Genomic DNA, 20,334 nt, shown 5'->3' with positions numbered 1-20,334 from the left:
AATGTCTGGGCACAGGTGCATTTGAAGGCAGATTTGAGTGCCATTTGCTTAATAGCCTGGTGGAAGTTCATTGGTGGTCTAGTGTTATCCATCTATATGATGAAATCGCACAAACTTTGAGAAATTAGTTAGAAAAAGTTAGACAACCTGGTCCATTTTGGACAGCTAGAAAACGCTAAACAGTTTTGATTAAATGACTCAAGCAAATACATTTTATGTTAAAAACTGATGATGAAATTCAGGCACTGATAACTTATTTAACCATATTTTAGACAAAGAAGGTGAGACAATGCGCTATGAAACGTGTCTGGAAATTAAAGTAGAACTTCAGACAAGACTTCTATTTTTCATTTTGGATACAGTAGGGGAGGGTTATAACCCCTGTCAGGTGCCATTTGTGACCCATTTGGGAGATTTCGCTCCACTTGCTGCCTCATAGCAAAAGCAGGAGGTGAGAGGAAATTCCTCCAATGTGAGGGAATATGGTTGTCACTAGTGTCCCCATAGGCACATTTAACCTTCATTATTGCTCTGGGGACAACCCAAAATGTGTAATGTTCAGTGATAACCGTAAACAGTACAGTAAAACAGGGGCACCGACAGCATTAAAAACCTGACAAGTGTCCTAATCCCTCCCCTCTCTATCCAAAAAAAATGCCTTTAGTTATACTTTAAATGGCTGTGATACACATGTGAATTACATACCTCTTTACCATCAGCTTTCACCACAGATATTTTGTTTTATATATGAAAAACATACTGTGACTTTGGATGAATATAACTAAAAAAAAAAAAAAAACCCTGATGGAAATGTATCCACACAGGATTTCTATCTTTAACAAAAGAAAAGAAACTGCGCTATAAATCCAAACATAAATATGAATAAATATGGTGAGATAAACAAATATCAAATAGATTGCATTTGAACACTCGGTAGAATCCATGATAGACGTGATGTAAATCCTTATTGTGTAACATTCAAAAGCATGTCCGCAGTGGTTGGAGTGATAGGAAGTGAACCTATTTTATACATCCGATGGCACGTGTGCACCTCCAACAGATAAAAAAAGCCTGCTTACCTTTGACATTAAAAGGCAATAAAAACATAGGAATTAAGCCGGCCGGCGTGCAGACAACCCGTCCACTGGGCGATAACGTCAGCGTGTTAACTTCCCGACGATTGTTTCGTCTCACAGTGATGACGTCTGTGTGAGACAAAGCGATCGTCAGGAAGTTGACGCGCTGACGTCATCGCCCAGTGGATATGTTGTCTGCACGCCAGCTTAATTCCTATGTTTTTATTGCCTTTTAAAGTCAGTACACCTGCCTTATTTAAATTAAATGCTCATATACAGTATTATGCTATGCGAGTGCTTTCTTTTTCTTGGGCCTTGAATGAGGATCTCTGTGATTACCGAGGTGATACTCCCATCCAGTCCGGTTTTCCCCTATTTATCTTCTAGTGGTGTGAGCAACATTGCCCAGGAGTTTGACCGTTGATAGGCTCTATACAGTCTGTGTTCTGGTAAGCAGGCTTTTTATCTGGTGGAGGTGCACGCATGCCATCCGGTATATAACATAGGTTCGCTTCCTATCACTCCAACCACTGCAGTCCTGCTTTTGAATGTTACACAATAAGGATTTCCATCAGCGCTGCTATTGGGCTTATTCTGTTGGTTTCATTACGCTACACACTGTTAAGAGTTTTTTCACTTGATGGTTTCTATCACGGATTCTACCGAGTGTTCAAATACAATCTATTTGATATTTGTTTATATTTCACCACATTTATTCATATTTATGTTTGGATTTATAGCTCAGTTTCTTTTCTTTTGTTCTTGATTTTTGATGTGCTGTCTCACATTTTAAAACTGCAGCTTTATACATATATTTATTGCAACTACTATATTTCTAAGTGCATCTTACTTCTCAATCATTCACGGTGTCCAATCACGACTAGGGAGCGCTGTATTTTTCTTCTCCTTGGATTTCTATATTTGCCCGTGTCCTTTACGATTTGCATGTTGAATCGGCATTGAAAACAATTAACAAGGTCTAGGTTTATTATGGATATAGCTATGGAGATACTGAAAAACAGTGTGCATGGGCATGAGTTCAGGCTGAAATGAGGCCTTACCCTCTCATTTTATGGGGTACCGTGAAATGTCTCACCAACACAGGTCACTTAAAAAAAAAAAAAAAATGCCATGACATGCAGACCACACACAAAATCTTTCAGAACATAGAAAAAAGTCTTCTTAGTTCTTTACTGACAAAATAAATAAAGGGGAACATACAGAAGGCTTTATTACAGTGGTAAACATTGGTAGTGTCTGGGTGAAGTATTCTCTCTGTTGCCCATAACATTGCTGATTCACTTTTACTTTACACAACTACCCAATACTTAGACCACCCACTGATTCTGGTCACAAGCAAAGTGGATGTGAATTGTCAGCTTAGCATCACCAGGCTGAAAGCACCTGCCCTGTGCCTGTTGTCTCTTGCAGGTACTGGTTTCCTACATGGATTGTATTAATCTTAACTGGTTCATAGCAACCACATAAGGATGTGAGGGAATCCACTTATAATTTGTTCACCGAGTACATTCATTTTCATTACATAAAATATGAGATAATTTTATACAGATACAGTTATAATAATGAACATGATGATAAAGCTCTGCTGCTTACATTGCAATGCTGAAAAATACAATTTATCATTTGATATTTCTGAGCATTCTGAACTAAGCCATGTCTGAGGTTTAGAGGCTAAAAATGAAAATTACATAGAAAGCTGCATGATTATTAAAATGTAAACAAGAAGTCACAAAAACAATAGATTTGACTTTTTAGTTAAACACATTCCAAGCAATAAAGAACTGTAATTGAACAAGGGCACAGAAAGGATATTTAAGGCCTCATGCACAGGGATGCTTAGCAGCTTCTGTGTGCTGAGGTGTAAAATCCCTGCCATTTTCCGGTGCCTGGGGAGCCACATGTGCAGTGTACAGCTACTAATACAAGTGAATGGCTGTACAGCTGTGCTCAGGCTTCTGCATCTACGTTTACCTGTGCATGTATGTAGAAAGCTTCTTCCCAAATGCAAAGCTGGTGAGTTTGGAGAGGGGTGCAATACGTACATCCAGAGGCCACCACCACTTACTTGAGCATGGCTGAAAAACCATCCATGTCTACTGGTGGTTGTATGCAGCATGTGTGGCTCCTCAGGCACAAGAAAGTTCAGAGTTTTTTTTGCCTCAACACACAGGAACTGCTAAGCGTCCATGTGCACAAAGGCAATTCTTTAAGCAACATCCAAGACAAACTGGTGAACAGTTATGCCCCGTACACACGATCGTGCTTTAGCCCGGCCACACTCAAATCGGAATTTCTAAGGACACGTTCTCTATCTAAACTCCGATGGAATTCCTCGGAAAAAAGTCCGATGTGGCATACACACGGTCGGAATTTCCAATGGAAAAAGACTGTCGGAAATTCCGATCGTGTGTACGGGGCTTTACACTGAACTAAATATATCCCATAGGCCACTTTAATACACTATGTCCATTCATATATTTGCACATTGCCAAACAAATGTTTAAGTTGGTGGTTCTAATATATTAAAAGGAGACAATTACAGTGACACTTGCGCTCAAAATTTGTTCAGCAGCCATTCTCTATTGCGTCCAGTTTTTCTGACATGGGAATAATGTTACAGCGCTTCAGGCACACAATAATCATCAGGTATACAAACTGTCCAAAAAATTACCCTGATATTTAGAATAAAATATGTATCTGAAATACAATTACAGAAAGTATAGGGCATACAAGCTATACCCACAGTTGGTGGCAATGTGTAACCAGGTACAGGTAGCTCTCTTTAACTGAACTCAGTTGCATGTATCCTGATGCTTGTAAAGTTTTACTAGTAGTCTGACTTGAATGTGGCCATTTGTACTTGTACTCTACAAAGTGCAAACTGGTAAAAATATATAGGTCGATCTAGTCCTCTGGAATTGGAGTGTTGCAGTTGCCATGGTATATCTTGATGTGACCTTCGCATTGGTAATATTGATCGAAGATGTCGGCATAACCGTGATCCTTCCACCAGGTACACAGCTGTCTATTCCAGCCACAATCAAGAACATAGAAGAGTTCTGGATGTTCCATCCCAATCATAGAGAAAAAGTCTTGGTCACCTAAGTGTCCCTTGAAGTGATATTTTTCAGCAAGCTGACGTACAGCATTGGGTTCCAGCAGCTCATTGTAAAGTTTGGACTGGCGCATAGCTTCTAAGTTCAGCAGCATCACTCCACTGTTAAACCCAGGCATTCCATCTGGGGGAGGACTACCTACCTTGGTGTTTGGATTCTCACGACGGTACTGCCAAAATGTATGTCTAACAGGAAACAAGAAGAACAAAAATTGGGTTAGGCCTGAGGGTGAATACAGCCAATCATGGTTTTGTAGCCATCTATTTGTAGACAGACAATTACTGCATTAAAAAAATACATTAAACAAAAAAACTGAAATTTACATTATATACTTGATGTAATGCAAATAAACTCATGGTTGTGCACTGTATTTACTGTAAAAGTACTCAAACACAGAAATTGGAATATTATATTTTTTCTGCACCAGCTTTTTTCCACCCATGCAAACTGATGTCAAATTTAATCAACAGAGAATCCAAAATGACAGATAATTTTCTTCTCGACAGGAAATAATGTGTGTATTTAATAAACTTCCCTCTATATTTTTTTCATGTTTAATATCTTTTGTTCTGACAAATGTCTAAGACTTCCACGCTGACATCTATAGGTACTAACACTATGTTGCCTTATTAACAATTTATTAAAGTTGTATATTTTAGGTTCACTGGCATCACTAAGGTATAGACCAGTGATTCTCAACTGGGTTCCTCCAGAGGTTGCAACGTGTTCCTTCAGCTTTGGGCAATTTCTGCCTCTCAGATAAGTTCCCACTGACACCATTGATCTTTTTAGCCATCTGTAAAGAGGTAATGCTTCCCAATGACCACAAGTCTAAAGACCATTCTTCCCACTGACCATCACACTAATATATCATGAGGTGTAGATTTCATATTTTAAGCAGGGGTTCCCCATGACCGGAGAACTATTTCATGGGTACCTCTGTGTTGAAAAGGTTTAGAAAGGCTGGTATAGACCATAATTAAACAGTTCTGAAACAATACTGTTAGGCAATGCAAGTGTAAAACCTTACTAAATGTTCTAGGATGGTGCAAAATATCCTCCCCCCCCCCTTTTGTGGGCTAGTACAGTGACTAGCAGATTTTAACAGCAAAAGCTTAGGTTTTACTAGCCTTAATGAAAATCTAATTTTTTGCTCCCCTATAATGCAAATTAATGTTTTTATTTTAACCTCGAGACTGAAGATCCTCGACCATGCAGTAAGTAAATGATTCTGGAATGCAGACAACAGTGGTGTTCACAAAAGTGGTGTGAAACCTAAATTACAGTTCATTACAACTCTGTCTGTATTGGGATACCAACAGTCCACTTGCCTCATTGCCAAGCTGACCTTGACAAATGCCAATGTATACTAGTAATAGGTCTTTTCCAAATTTCCACTATGTGTGTACGTATGCAAGAAAGGGACCTTAGATTATAGGTTCCTTGAGGGCAGGGACTGATGTGAATGTACAGCACTGTTAGAGCTATATACATATCTGCAATGAATAAGTGCCTAGGTCTATCTAATGTCTGGTTTCAGACTATGCTTACTTGTTCTGACCTCAGGCCTACTTGATAAAGCCTGAGTCCAATTTACACTTCCATGTTGCAGACAATGTATTCATTTTGAGTATACTGTTCTGTTTGTGGAGAGGCAGATGAATTGTTATAGAATAGATTTTTACTTTAACAATGCATTGTTCTATCTTTTCAGATGACATAGTGTCTGCCAGTAGGAATCTATTTACAGAGGCTTTCCTGCAGTGTCCTGAGCTCGTGATTGTTTCTAGTACTGGGCATGAGACAGCCAATCCCCCACGAGAATAAATGTGTCAACACTTAAGTGAAATCACAAGATTTTATACCACACTAACACATATGCTTTAAAACACTGCTAGTCAAAAAACAAGCCCTAAATTATGAAAGGGCTTACATATAGTATTTGTGCTAAAATCAATGCGTTCTTGCAGGTGGGTGAGAGATTTGGTTGTAAAAGGCAACTTTGTTCATGATATATTATAGAAAACAAGCACAAAAATTGCTTACCATATGTGTTGCAACAGACAAGATCATTTGTACTAACAAGTATGTAACAAGCAAGACATCCTGCTAACTGAATTTAGTATCTCAATATCAGATTCAACAGTACCTCTTAGTTAATTACAGTAGATGCTGGTATATAATTGTAGGGGGTTGTTCTCACAAAACATCACAAACAATTGGCAGCCCTAACAAGTGATGCCCCTCAGACACTGGCTCTACCAGAAGTTCTAATATTATAAGCAAAATAACTTGAAAGTTAACTACTTCCCGACCTGCCGCCACAGTTCTACGGCGGCAGGTCGGCTCCCCTGCGCAAGAGCCCGTACAATAAACACACAGCTCCCAGTCCTGTCAGGGAGAGAAATGCTGATCTTCTGTTCATACAATGTATGACCAGCGATCAGTCATTTCCCCTAGTGAGGCCACAGTTAGAACACACCCAGGTAACATACTTAACCCCTTCCCCGCCCCCTAGTGTTAACCCCTTACCTGCCAGTGGCATTTTTATAGTAATCCAATGCATTTTTATAGCACTGATCGCTATAAAAATGCCAATGGTCCCAAAAATGTGTCAAAAGTGTCCGAAGTGTCCGCCATAATGTCGCAGTACCGAAAAAAAATCACTGATCGCCGCGATTACTAGTAAAAAAAATATATTAATAAAAATGCCATAAAACTACCCCTATTTTGAAAAAGCTATAACTTCTGCGCAAACCAATCAATAAACGTTTATTGCGATTTTTTTTAACGAAAAATATGTAGAAGAATACGTATCGGCCTAAACTGAGGAAAAAAATATGTTTTTTTATATATTTCTGGGGGATATTTATTATGGAAAAAAGTAAAAAAATATTAATTTTTTTCAAAATTGTCGCTCTATTTTTTTTATAGAGCAAAAACTAAAAACCGCAGAGGTGATCAAATACCACCAAAAGAAAGCTCTATTTGTGGGGAAAAAAAGACTCCAATTTTGTTTGGCAGCCATGTCGCACAACCGCACAATTGTCAGTTAAAGCGACGCAGTGCCGAATCGCAAAAAGTGCTCTGGTCTTTGACCAGCAATATGGTCTGGGGGTTAAGTGGTTAAGAAAAATCTTGGCAAGATGTTTTAGGGGGACGTCTTTCCTTCCTTGGAACTAAGCCTATGCTTCCTGTTTACGCTTAGCACAAAAACAATTTGGGGACCATGTCTTTTCTAGGAATAGGTGAGAGTAGGCAGATAAAGACCTATCCCCTTGAAGCTTGTGTTCTGTATCTGGTATGTTGAGTGTACAATGGAGCAAAGGCCCAGAATGAGGGGGAAAAAAAATGATAATGTAGGCTCTTTATAAAAATATCTGATCTACACTTCAACAAGACCTACACAACCTATAATCATTAGGGACTAAAAGGACGACTATTAACCACTTGACAACCGGGCCTATTTTGGCACTTCTCTCCTTCATGTAAAAATCACAATTATGTTGCTAGAAAATTAATCAGAACCCACAAACATTATATATATTTTTTTAGCAGACACCCTAGGGAATAAAATGGCGGTCATTGCAACTTTTTTTCTCGCACAGTATTTGCGCAATAATTTTTCAAACGCCTTTTTTTGGAAAAAAAAAACGGTTTCATGAATTAAAAAATAACAAAAAACAATAAAGTTAGCCCAATTTTTTGGTATAATGTGAAAAAGGATGTTACGCCGAGTAAATAGATACCCAACATGTCAAGCTTTAAAATTGCACACACTCATGGAATGGCGCCAAATTTCGGTACTTAAAAATCTCCATAGGCGACGCTTTAACATTTTTTACAGGTTACTATTTTCGAGTTACAGAGGAGGTCTAGTGCTAGAATTGTTGCACACGCTCTAATGCACGCGACGATACCTCACATATGGGGTTTGAACGCCGTTTACATATGTGGGCGGGACTTGCTTGCGTGTTCGCTTCTGCATGCGAGATAATGGGGACAGGGGCGTTTAAAAAAAAAAATAGTTATTTTATTTTACTTAATTTTTTTTATTTTTACACTTTAAAAAAAAAAAAAATGTTGATCACTTTTATTCCTATTACAAGGAATGTAAACATCCCTTGTAATAGGAATCAGTGTGACAGGTCCTCTTTATGGAGACCCCACATCTCTCCTCCAGGCTTACAAGCATGAAATCGGAGAAAAAAAAATCACAGATCACATGTCGACAGCCGCGATTCCGGCTTTGTTTACTTCCAGGTACCGGGCGTGACGTCATAACGTCGCGCCCGGGCCTCTGACGGTCATAGAGATGACTGGTGACTAGTCATCTCTATGCTTTCCAGGCAGCGCGGACCGATTCGCTCCCCAGGCCCCCGATGGCACGGGAGAGCCCGGGGAAGCACCGGATGGCGTCCCCTCCCGCTGCATATAAGAACGATCAAGCGGTGGAAATGCCGCTTTGATCGTTCTAATCGTGCAGAGAATCGGTGGCTGAAGACGGTGATATCTGAATGATGCCTGGTTTAAGGGGAACCCCACACCAAAATTTAAATACAGAAGGGTGTGGGGTCCCCCCAAATCTATAGGTCTGGTATGGATCTTGAGAGGAACCCCCAATCGAAAAAAAAATGGTGTGGGGTCCACCCCAAAATCAATACTAGACACTCTAAGCATGCAGCCTGGCTGGCCAGGAAAAAAACAATGTCCCCCGGCGTAGAGCCAACGTCAATCACGATCACTGTGGGAAAAAAAGCTCAGCAACCATCGCTGCCTTCCAATGTCTGCGGTGTGAGTACATGTGGCCTGGTATGGTTCGGGAGGCGGCGCTCGCCCTTTCCTGGCCAGCCAGGCTGCATGTTCAGATAAGTGTCTGGTATGGATTAAGTGGGGGACCCCATGTAGTAATAAAAAAAAAATGTTGGCGTGAGGGTTCCCCTCAAAATCCATACCAGACCTAAGGACTTGATGTGGATTGGGGGGAACCCCATGTTTTTTTCACTTTTTTTATTGTTGGTAACGTTTTTACATTCAGCTGTCAGCGGGAAACTGTTGTTAGGGACACAGGAGCCGGCTTCCCAGCCCACTCCTTAACAACCAGCTATTTCAGTGTAGAGTAGAGGGCAGAGCGGTGTCCCTCCTCCTGCCACTTCCTCCTGTCTGTATACAGGAAGACATCAGAGCCAGGGAGGAGGAGGCGGCAGGTTCAGTGGCTCTGCACTGCCCGCGCTAGTGCGTCCCCATTAAGCAAGTTCCTAAAGCCAAGTTCTGAAACTTGTTCTTGTACTGGGCTCCGCTCTGGGACTCAGGCTTGATTCACTGGGACTCCTGGGATGGTCCCAGTGAATCCGGGATGGTTGGAAGGTATGCTGCAATGCGTATAGCTTGTGCAGAGAGCAAGGTTGTGAGAGGGACTCAGCAGGTCCATCCACTACTGGCTGCCTGCACAGGAGGAGACGGATACAAGACCAGTCACCGTGCACAAACAAAAAGAGCAGCAGTGACTGGTCTTTATTACAGGAAACTCCTACACAAAGGCAAAGTTTCACACTGGATTACTGCACAGATCTTAAAGAAAAAATAAAAAACACACCTAGGTTCAAGTAAGAATGCACATGCCTCTTGTATTTAGAAAATCGTTGCTGATCATGGAGTTCAGCATTAGATAAAAAAAAGTGCATTCAGTCATACAAAGTTATTTAAGAAAAACATTTCCTGAGTGCTAGGAGAAATATTATAACATGAATATTAGCATAACTAGAACGGGATATTATCTAAAGGTTGGGACTGGGCTGACTAACAAGAGAGGAAATAGGTGTTGTGCAGAGCAGCATTTAAGAGTCTATTGCCCACACCACGGCAGGAAACATAATCTTTGGCATGCTATTGTAAGTAAACGTTTGGCTAACACCAGAAGTTCTGATAAGCAGTTATATTTAATGAGTTTACTGAAAACACAGATCATCAAGAGTACCTGTAATACTATGAACAAAAAAAAGGAATTGGTTTAAAACATACAAGGAAGAATATGTTTCTCAACCACTGCGAGGGCTGACTTTATACAATCACCACTGACATGTCTACCGTCCGATAGTGTAAGCTGCAATGTATGTTGGTGCATCATAAAAGTTAAACTGCGGGTGGTTGTTTATTTACAAATTCACATATATAATGCACCTGAGAGATACAGTGATGATCCTGGATGTGCTGTCTGACAGGTCTGCCTAGATCACAAGTCTGGTTGAACAATTAAAGTTTTCTTTTAAGTTAAAACGACAAATTTTTAGGCGGTACAGGTCAAACCCTTTTAAAGCCCACTTGCAATCTCCAAATCCTTTACAGTCAACTTGCAGTCTGCAAACTCTATAAAGCCTACTTGCAATCCCCAAAGTTGGGTAAATGGAAGATAAGTAAGACCAGAGTCGAATTTTGTGTGCATGAACTTTCAGAGGACTGTTGCTCCAAGGTAAGTAATTTGTACACACTAACCTTGCTGTTAACAGATGCAGTTTTGCAGGCTCCTCTAAAAAGAAAGCTACACTTTTGCATTAAATATACACCATAAAATAGGTATTACACCATATGCTATAATGTATTTGTCTTTTTGTCTGCTATTTGTTCCTTAAAGCGAAGTTTCACCCTAAAAATTAACTTTCTTTTAACACCTTGCCTTTAATGTAAAAAAAATAAAAATAATGTTTTACTCACTTCTATCTGGCTGTTACTAGGTACATTTTGTAATCTGCCTAGTTCCTGGTCCTAGGTGGTTCAACTTCCTGTCCTAAGACCCCATTGCCTCCTGGGAAATGATGACACTCATTTCCCAGGAGGCAATGGGCATTACTGTACCTAAAAATCACCCAGCATGCACCTATCCCTGAAAACCAGAAAGAAAAGGGAACTGGGCTTCACATGCCCACACATATGATGGATACGGCCACAACATGAACTGGAGGATATAAGGCAAGTGGTTGCAATGATTTCTGGAATGACTGGGGAGCTATTAATATGTTTTAGGGACTACTTAATGTGCTTAATTTTAGCTTGCAAAAAAAAAAAAATTATGCCCGGAACCCTGCTTTAAAAGCGGAATTTCTCCTCCTCCCCTCCTCTGCTATATTTGTAATATATCTTTTTTATTTGTGTGTGTGTGTGGGGGGGGGGGGGGGGGGTTAGTGGGTACCTAGTTTTTGCCCATTACCTTCTGGGACATGTCACAGGTCCCAGGAGGCTGTGGGACCATTTACAGGACCCAGAGCAGCTCGAGCATGTGCAGTGTGAAGCTGTAAGGAGTCACAGCCAGCTTCCCACAGTTAACTTGCTGGGGACACGAAAACTGGTGAAGAACTGGCCCAGGTGAGGACCCTGGATGTTTATTAAAGGTCAGCAGCTAAAGTGTTTGTAGCTGCTGATATTTAATTTTTGGAAACCTGGCTGGAGCTCCTTTTTAAGCATAAGCAGCCATCAGCCAAGCTTTTAGTCTATGGCGATATTTTCAGTGTACAATTTTTTCACAACACCTGTCCTTCCTGGTTAAATACTTCAGCATCACGTTTACATACATGTCTCTGGCAGAAACTAAACTTTTTCTTAACTAAGGACATGTTATTTTAAGACAGTCGTATCACCGTCTGTTTGTGCATAAAGGATTTGCAGGGAGACTGTCTGGTTCAGGAGATGTCATTTCTAATTTCAATTCACAGAGCTGGAAGGACAAATATAATTGAGGTTGCATTTTTGTAGAGACAATGTACACATATAAGCCTTGTCTGGGTCAACTTATGCAAAATCAGGTCATACAGCTTCAAACGGCCTCAGAGCGACATTGTCTCGTAAACAGGAAAAGACAGCATGTTTCCTTGCAAGGCTGAGAAGAAAAGTCTAAAATTCCTGAATTATATGCTTCTTTGTACAAAAACAACTCTTCACTTCATTTAAATGTTCAGGGCACCACTTTGAAGTGTAGCACTTGCAGACACCATTCTGCTCGTGATTAGTATAAGATGATATTTTTTAAATCAATACAAAAATCTGTATAAGCATAGCAAAGTGACAAAGAATACAAATTAACAGGACAAAAAAGAAAATAACAAAATTGTATCCATTCATACAAAAAAAAAGACAGAATGTGTGTGTGCGTGCATATCTGTTAATTAACATGTTTTTTTTCCCTTTAGCAGACTCTACATGAGAACAACTAGTAAGACACACTGTGTGTTTAAATAGTAAACTAAGTGATGGGTTGTGTTTGTCTTTAGCTGGCTCATCTAGAATAAAGACCAGTCTTTATTCAAAATATGTCCAAGTACCATGTACCAGAAGCCACCGGAGAGCCCGGGACTGCCGTATGTGGTCGATTGGCTGCCCGCAGAGAAGATGGAGGAACATTTGTTCCCTGATCCCCTCTGTGACAAATGAAGTCGAAAAGCGATGAGAATTTTGTCACTTCAGGTTTCAGTGCCGTCATTCCTTTGCCGGGTCAGGCAGGGAAGCATCTAATCAAACACAACCTGTGTTTAATCGGATACTTTGAAAGCCAGGGGAGACATCAGGGTTCTAATAGATACCTGATGTCCCATCAAAAGTAACGGTCACTGTCCAAATCAATGACAAGGAACTTGTTCACCCATTGTGCAAGCAATAAAGTTAAATGAAAAAACGAGTGTAAAAAAATGTATATAAAAGAAATAATATATATATTTTTTTTTAAAGCACCCCTTCCCCCCCAGCGCAAATGCGTAGATAGGTGCAGCACACGTATGTAAACTGAAATTGCACCACACATGTGAGGTATTGCCACATATCTCATGTTTAAATCTAAACTGATAAGCTGTAAAGGCTTTTAAATGTTGCTTATGGAAAATTTTACATACCGGAATTTGTCGCCATTTCACAGGCGCAATTATAAATCTTGGCACGTTTGCCATCTATTTACTCCACTAAACATCATATTTTACCAAAAATTGGTAAAATATAAAATATTTTGTTTGTGTACACTAAAATGTATTGAAAGTGTTAGTTCTTTGTACTTCCTATTCTCTGTTTTGCGATTCCAAAACGTACAAGATGGACTCTGATTGGTCATTGCCACCAATGCCGAGCAAATAGGCACCAGACATGTCAAGATTAAAAATTGTGCACACCCGTGAAATGGCAACAGACTACTGTACTAAAAATTTTCCTTTACAGGTTATCCGTTTAGAGTTAAACATGAGCTGGTATTAGAATTATAAGATAAATCAGTTGTGTTCAAGCAGACCTCCCATGTAAAAACACAATACAAGTGCTCATGGAATCTACTAATAGAGGATTTAAAACTGAGCCAAATTCCAAACTAGCCACACTAAATGGCTGCAGCTGCTACCATTAAACTTGGTTCACGGACCAATTACAAACATTAACCACTTGGGATCCGCCTGCCGTCAATTGACGGCTACAGTGCGGATCCCAATTTCCAAACTGCCGTCAATTGACGGCCGCCCCTTAGGGCGATCCCCGCGCGCGCTCCAGAGCGCGCTGCGTGGAAAATCTGTGTTGGCCGTGTCCCTCGGACACAGCCAATTACAGATCGCCGCGAACGGCCAATCAGAGTGGCCGTTCGCGAGGCGATCTGTGCGGCCAATGAGAGAGGATCTCATATGTAAACATATGAGATCATCTCTCATTGCCGTTTTACACAGAGACAGCGGTGCTGTCTCTGGAGAGGAGACGGATCTGTGTCTCTTGTACATAGAGACACAGATCGGTCACCCCCCCAGTCACCCCCCCTCCCCCACAGTTAGAACACTAAGCAGGGATACATTTAACCCCTTCCTCACCCCCTAGTGTTAACCCCTTCAATGCCAGTCACATTTATACTGTAATTAGTGCATATTTATAGCACTGATCGCAGTATAAATGTGAATGGCGCCAAAAATGTGTCCGATGTGTCCGCCATAACGTCGCAGTCCCATTAAAAATCGCAGATCGCCGCCATTTCTATTAAAAAAAAAAAATTAAAAAAAAAATAATTCTGTCCCCTATTTTGTAAGCGCTATAACTTTTGCGCAAACCAGTCGCTTATTGCGATTTTTTTTTTTTTTTTTTACCAAAAATATGTAGAAGAATACGTATCGGCCTAAACTGAGAAAAAAAAATGTTTTTTTTTTTTTTAAATTGGGATATTTATTATAGCAAGAAGTAAAAAATATTGTATTTTTTTCAAAATTGTCTCACTTTTTTGTTTATAGCGCAAAAAATAAAAACCGCACAGGCGATCAAATACCACCAAAAGAAAGCTCTACTTGTGGGGAAAAAAGGACGTCAATTTTGTTTGGGAGCCACGTCGCACGACCGCGCAATTGTTAGTTATATCGATGCAGTGCCGAAAGCTGAAATTTCACCTGGGCAGGAGGGGGGTATATGTGCCCAGTAAGCAAGTGGTTAATAGCTGGGTAAAATAATGAAATGCTGAAAAAATAAATCTCAGAAAATAGATCAAAATTCACCAGGCAGCACTGGACACACAAAAACCCAAATTGAAATATTCAGCAAATTATGAACAAAGTCCTTATGTAAAGTTTTGATGCAACAGCTGGGATGAAATGATCTTATTTAAAACAGAGTCCACTAAAGCCCAAGATGATACGTAGGAAAAGAAGACACCACACGCTTGTGCTAGTAGAAGGTGGAGGAGGGTGTGTGAAAGGAAACCCCCTCTTGAGTGTCCTCTTACCCCAAAGCACTAATCAATCAGCGTATCAAGCAATGCAATCTTAGCCACGATCTCCGGACAGCTTCTCTGGTTTGCACAGGGATCAACCATAAAAAGAAACAAGGAACAAACACATAGCGTGATCCTGTTTAAACTTTTTATTCTCCCAAAATAAAACCGTGATCCAGTGCACTCACATGAAGTAAACTTTATATTGGCATATCTCACAAAATTACCCACGTCAGGTCCAGTGTCAGTGTATCCGCGTCCCTGGCCACTCTCTGCTAGTCTAGCTGCGAGGAGGGAAGCGATCACTGATGCCGACTGACGTACCACTTGCTTCACTTGGTCCAGCCCTGACTAGTTTCGTCACATGGGACATCATCAAAGAACATGTTTCAAATTATAGAAATATACAGAACAGATCCACAACTAATAGAATATCCATCGGCGTCAATCCGTGTCCTAGTGACGCACTAGATGATGTCCCATGTGACGAAACTAGTCAGGGCTGAACCAAGTGGTACGTCAGTCGGCATCAGTGATCGCTTCCCTCCTCGCAGCTAGACTAGCAGAGAGTGGCCAGGGACGCAGATACACTGACACTGGACCTGACGTGGGTAATTTTGTGAGATATGCCAATATAAAGTTTACTTCATGTGAGTGCACTGGATGACGATTTTATTTTGGGAGAATAAAAAGTTTAAACAGGATCACGCTATGTGTTTGTTCCTTGTTTCTTTTTATGGTTGATCCCTATGCAAACCAGAGAAGTTCTCCGGAGATCGTGGCTGAGATTGCATTGCTTGATACGCTGATTGATTAGTGCTTTGGAGTAAGAGGACACTCAAGAGGGGGTTTCCTTTCACACACTCCCCTCCACCTTCTACGAGCACAAGCGTGTGGTGTCTTCTTTTCCGACGTATCATCTTGGGCTTTAGTGGACTCTGTTTTAAATAAGATCATTTCATCCCAGCTGTTGCATCAAAAATTGACATTTACATAAGGACTTTTTTAAACCAAGGACATTGTTCATAATTTGCTAAATATTTCAATTTGGGGTTTTGTGTGTCCATCGCTGCCTGGTGAATTTTGATCTATTTTCTGAGATTTATTTTTTCAGCATTTCATTATTTTACCCAGTTATTGATGGTATTAGAATTATTGCTCTCATTACGATTTTTGTGGCAATACCTCACATGTGTGGTGCAATCACACTATTTTTATATGTGTTTTGGTCCTATATGCGCATTTGCATTTGAAAACAGAGGGACGGAGGTGTCTGGAGTTAGGTCACCCTTACATCTTTTCTGTTAAGGTGAACTAACTCTTTAAGCATATGCATTTGATAAACTGCTGCAAAAACATTGTGTAAGGCCTCGTACACACGATCGTTTTCCTTGATCTAATCCATCAAGAAACTTGGTGGGAGAGCTTTTTTGCTGAGGAAACTGTTGAGAAACTCGACGAGGAAAAAAGAGAACAAGTTTTCTTTTTCCTCGACGGGAGTCTCACTTTCCTCGTCGAGCTGGTTTTCGACGAGAAACATGTTCGTGTGTATGCTAAGAAACCCGCGCATGCTCAGAATAAAGTATGAGACGGGAGCGCACCTTCGGTAAAAGTAGCGTTTGTAATGGAGATAGCACATTTGTCACGCTGTAACAGTCTGAAAAGTGCAAATTGTCTCTTACCAAACTTTTACTTAACATGCAGTAACATGAGATTAGCAAATGCAGCCCCAAGGGTTGTGCCAGTGGAATCGAACTTCCCCTGCCGTTGTATGTGTTGTACGTCACCGCGTTAGAGAATGAGGAGATTTGGTCTTGACAGTGTGTACGCAAAGTAAGCTTGTCAAGTTTCTCGACAAGCCTAACAACGAACTCGTCAAGGAAAACGATGTGTCTTTTCCGACAAGTTCCTCGGTCGTGTGTACGAGGCCTGACACAAAAAAAATGTAAACAGCTACCATTTTATTCTCTAGGGCTTCTGCTTTCAGAAAATTTAAAATGTTTGGAGATTCAAAGTAATTTTCTAGAAAAAAAAATGCAGATTTTAACATGGAGCTGCACGATTCTGGCCAAAATGAGAATCATGATTTTTTTGCTAAGAATAAAGATCACGATTCTCTCTGCAACTTAAAATCTTTCAAATTATACAAAAAAAATTAAGTATTTTTTTCCCAAAAAAATTGCATTTGAAAGACTGTTGCGAAAATACAGTGTGACATAAAACATTGCAACAACCACCATTTCATTCTCGATGATCTCTACGAAGAAAAAATTATATAATGTTTAAGGGAACTAAGTAATTTTCTAGCAAAAAAAAAATATGTTTTTTTAACTTGAAACCAATAAATGTCAGAAAACAGTTTAGTGTTTAAGGCCCCTTTCATGTGTACAGATCCCGTGAGGATCCGTACATGTGTATCCGTTTGCTCAGCGGGGATCACCCCGTTGATTCCCACTGAGCCGGCAGATGACAGGGCAGTCCCCGCACACTGTGCAGGGACCACCCTGTCTTTTCTCCGCTCTCCCTTATGGGGGGATCAGATGAACACCGACCGTCTGTCCGTGTTCACCCAATCCACTCTGCAAACGGATGCAAAAATAGGATTTTCCTCCTTCTGCAGAATCGGAGGATTGCAGACACTGATGAGATCGGGTGTCAGCGGATGAACGGATGGATGAAAAAGTGGACATGTATGTCCACTTTTTCATCCATCCGTTCATCCGCTGACACCCGATCTCATCAGTGTCTGCAATCCTCCAAAGTCTTTCGCAGGTGCGAAAGGGGCCTTAGTGGTTACACACCAAAGTCTATTTCTTTGATTGTAAGGACATATTGCTACAATGTTTAGACATGGTTTCACTGCTAAAGAATGTTGTGATACTTGGCAGACTGCCCGTTCTTTTTCTATCTTCGGCTTCAGCAGAGGGAATTCTCTGCATAGAAAGAATCGGGAAATACTTTGTCAAGATCGCAACCAGGAAAAAATTGCGATAATGATTCTTTTAACGATTAATTGTGCAGCTCTAACATATATGTGAACATTTTTTAAATTGCCCTCTGGACAAGCAGTTATTAGTTCTAGTTAATTGTTATGTGGTATTTGATTCCAAAACATTTTTTCATTTTATCATATACCTAGGATTCTTCTGTAATTTAAAAAATACATCTATGTGTTTTGAGCATGTGTTCAATGGCCTGTAATGTCAGCATCTTTATCTGTGCAATTTTTACATGTAGAATATTAAAAATGTATATGCATCCTTAAACTTAGATATTACAAAGTCATATTGTCTTGAAATATCATTGATCACTGCTCGGTGTTTGCAAGGGCCACTAATTTCATGAGAGATGAAATGATCTCATCTGCTGAAATGAAGAGCTAGTAAAGATACCGCATTTCCTGTGCATTTTATGGCATGCTTCGATAACGTCTGTTCCCTAATGGTCGGCAGAATTGAAACCTGCAATGCAGTTATGATAAAAACAAAATGGATCAACAGCACTTTCATTTGCTGGAATGATGTAATCATATATATATATATATATATATATATATATATATATATATATATATATATTTCTCTGCCAGCTCATACACAAAGACTATAGTTCACTTAAATGATGCTATGAAAAGTAATCATACTTAAAGCGGAGATCCAGCCTGTAGAAAAAAAAAAATATTAAATTAAAAGTCAGCAGCTACAAATAGGAAGTAAAGAATAGTAAAAACCAATGGGAAAGAAGGTAAAACAAACACAGAAAAAAAAAAGTTAGCCAATTTGATTTTAAGATGCATGAATTGACTAGATGGCATAAAGTCTTATATGTGGGCGGAACTCCGCTTTAAAGTGGACCTTTTAGAAACGAAATCTGGAAATTGCCATTACTGATCATTCATGCTCCAAAATGTGTCTGGACACCTGCTATTCACGTTTTTTTCTAGAACAGTGAATCACAAGGTAGGGAAGAAAGAACAATGTTCAAAATCCCTGAAGCCTCCTGGCTGTGTTTTAAAGGTTCAACTTCACATCTATGCGATGCATCAGAGTATGTGCCTTGCTGCAGAACAGCCTATTAATTTGAGAATGAACTGCCTGCCACCCCTCAATAGCACCAAAGTGCATGGGCCTTTTTTTAATTTTATTTTTTAATGCTGCTGCACCAAAATGCATGGTGCTTTTGTTAGCATGCATTTTTTTTTTTGTGATTTTTTTTTATTTACACACGCACACACATACATATATATATAGTGTGTGTAAATAAAAATAAAAAATGCATGCTTACAAAAGCACCATGCATTTTTTTGAGAATCGTGATCTTCATTCTAAGCAAAAGAATCGTGGTTCTCATTTTTCCCAGAATCGTGCAGCTCTACTGCCTTTAGGAATTAATATGAGAAACACCAGCAAATCTATTGACGTAGCTTTAGGTGCACACTGTACAGAGGACACAGACAGTACACCACATGAAAATACTGCAGCTAGCACAATCACCTGCCTGCCTGTCAGTATATTAGGAAGAGCGGATATATCTAAACTCAATACAGTGTATAAATATATATACACAACACCTGGGATGCATATATATCCTCTACACACTGTAACTCTGACTAGTCTGCCTGCCTGCTCCATCTAACTCCAAAAAATTACACTTTCTCTCTCTCTGTAAACCACCAACACACTACACAAGGCCGACTTCCAGGCAGTATTATATAGTGTGGGGCGTGTACTAAACCCCCTGAGCCATAATTGGCCAAAGCCACCCTGACGTGAGTTCGACTCGAATACGAAGCTCATCCCTACTCTCTACGTTGCAGATAGAGAAAGGAGCTGTGTGTTAGTGGGCGGCCTGACTCTACTGTAGTCCAAGGGAGGGGGCGAGCACGACACTCCACACCAGGGAGAAAGCCTTGCATTACTGTGTGAACACAGACAGAAGAACAGGAAGTGAGGATTTCTCAGAAGAAATAAGGACATTTAAAAGCAAAATTGAAGGATGAGGTAAGTGAAGGAAGACTGCACTAAGGTAAAGGAAGCTATTTAGGATTTTCTTTTTAACCTTTACAACCCCTTTAAGATGAAACACTGCTGACACCGAAAGATATCACCTTCACACCTGCACGGAGAAAAGGAGAGGGGGGTGCATAGGATCCCCCTCTTGAAAAAACTCTTACCAGAAAGAGCTTAATTTCAGCGTGTATATCCCAAGTTAATGGACCATCTCCACAGGTGTCTTGTCTCCCTGCTTGATCTAAACCAGCCACTATAAATCACGCTCTCAGCCCTGCGGGATTCCTGCCTTGTCCCTGATATCGGTGACGTCAATACGCTCGTCGTTTGACTCCACCCTGGCGCCTTTCTCTTTCGACATCATGATAAAAGACTAGTCGTTGTCTTTACTAGGGTTGTCCCGATAC

At 40.2% G+C, this 20,334-nt stretch overlaps 1 protein-coding gene across 1 annotated transcript in view; it reads right to left on the bottom strand.

Annotated features, from left to right (window-relative positions):
• Positions 1-2,233: 2,233 nt before the first annotated feature.
• XXYLT1 (xyloside xylosyltransferase 1) overlaps positions 2,234-20,334 on the bottom strand; it is a 286,052-nt gene continuing 267,951 nt past the window's right edge. Inside the window, exon 4 of the mRNA XM_040349500.1 lies at positions 2,234-4,398. Coding sequence (XP_040205434.1) covers positions 4,002-4,398 — 397 coding nt within the window. The 3' untranslated portion in view covers positions 2,234-4,001. The remainder of the gene's footprint in view (positions 4,399-20,334) is intronic.

Source organism: Rana temporaria, chromosome 4, assembly GCF_905171775.1.
Source record: "Rana temporaria chromosome 4, aRanTem1.1, whole genome shotgun sequence".
Lineage (NCBI taxonomy): Eukaryota > Metazoa > Chordata > Amphibia > Anura > Ranidae > Rana > Rana temporaria.
Note: the sequence above shows the minus strand (reverse complement) of the source record. Positions and strands in the feature narration are given on the sequence as shown.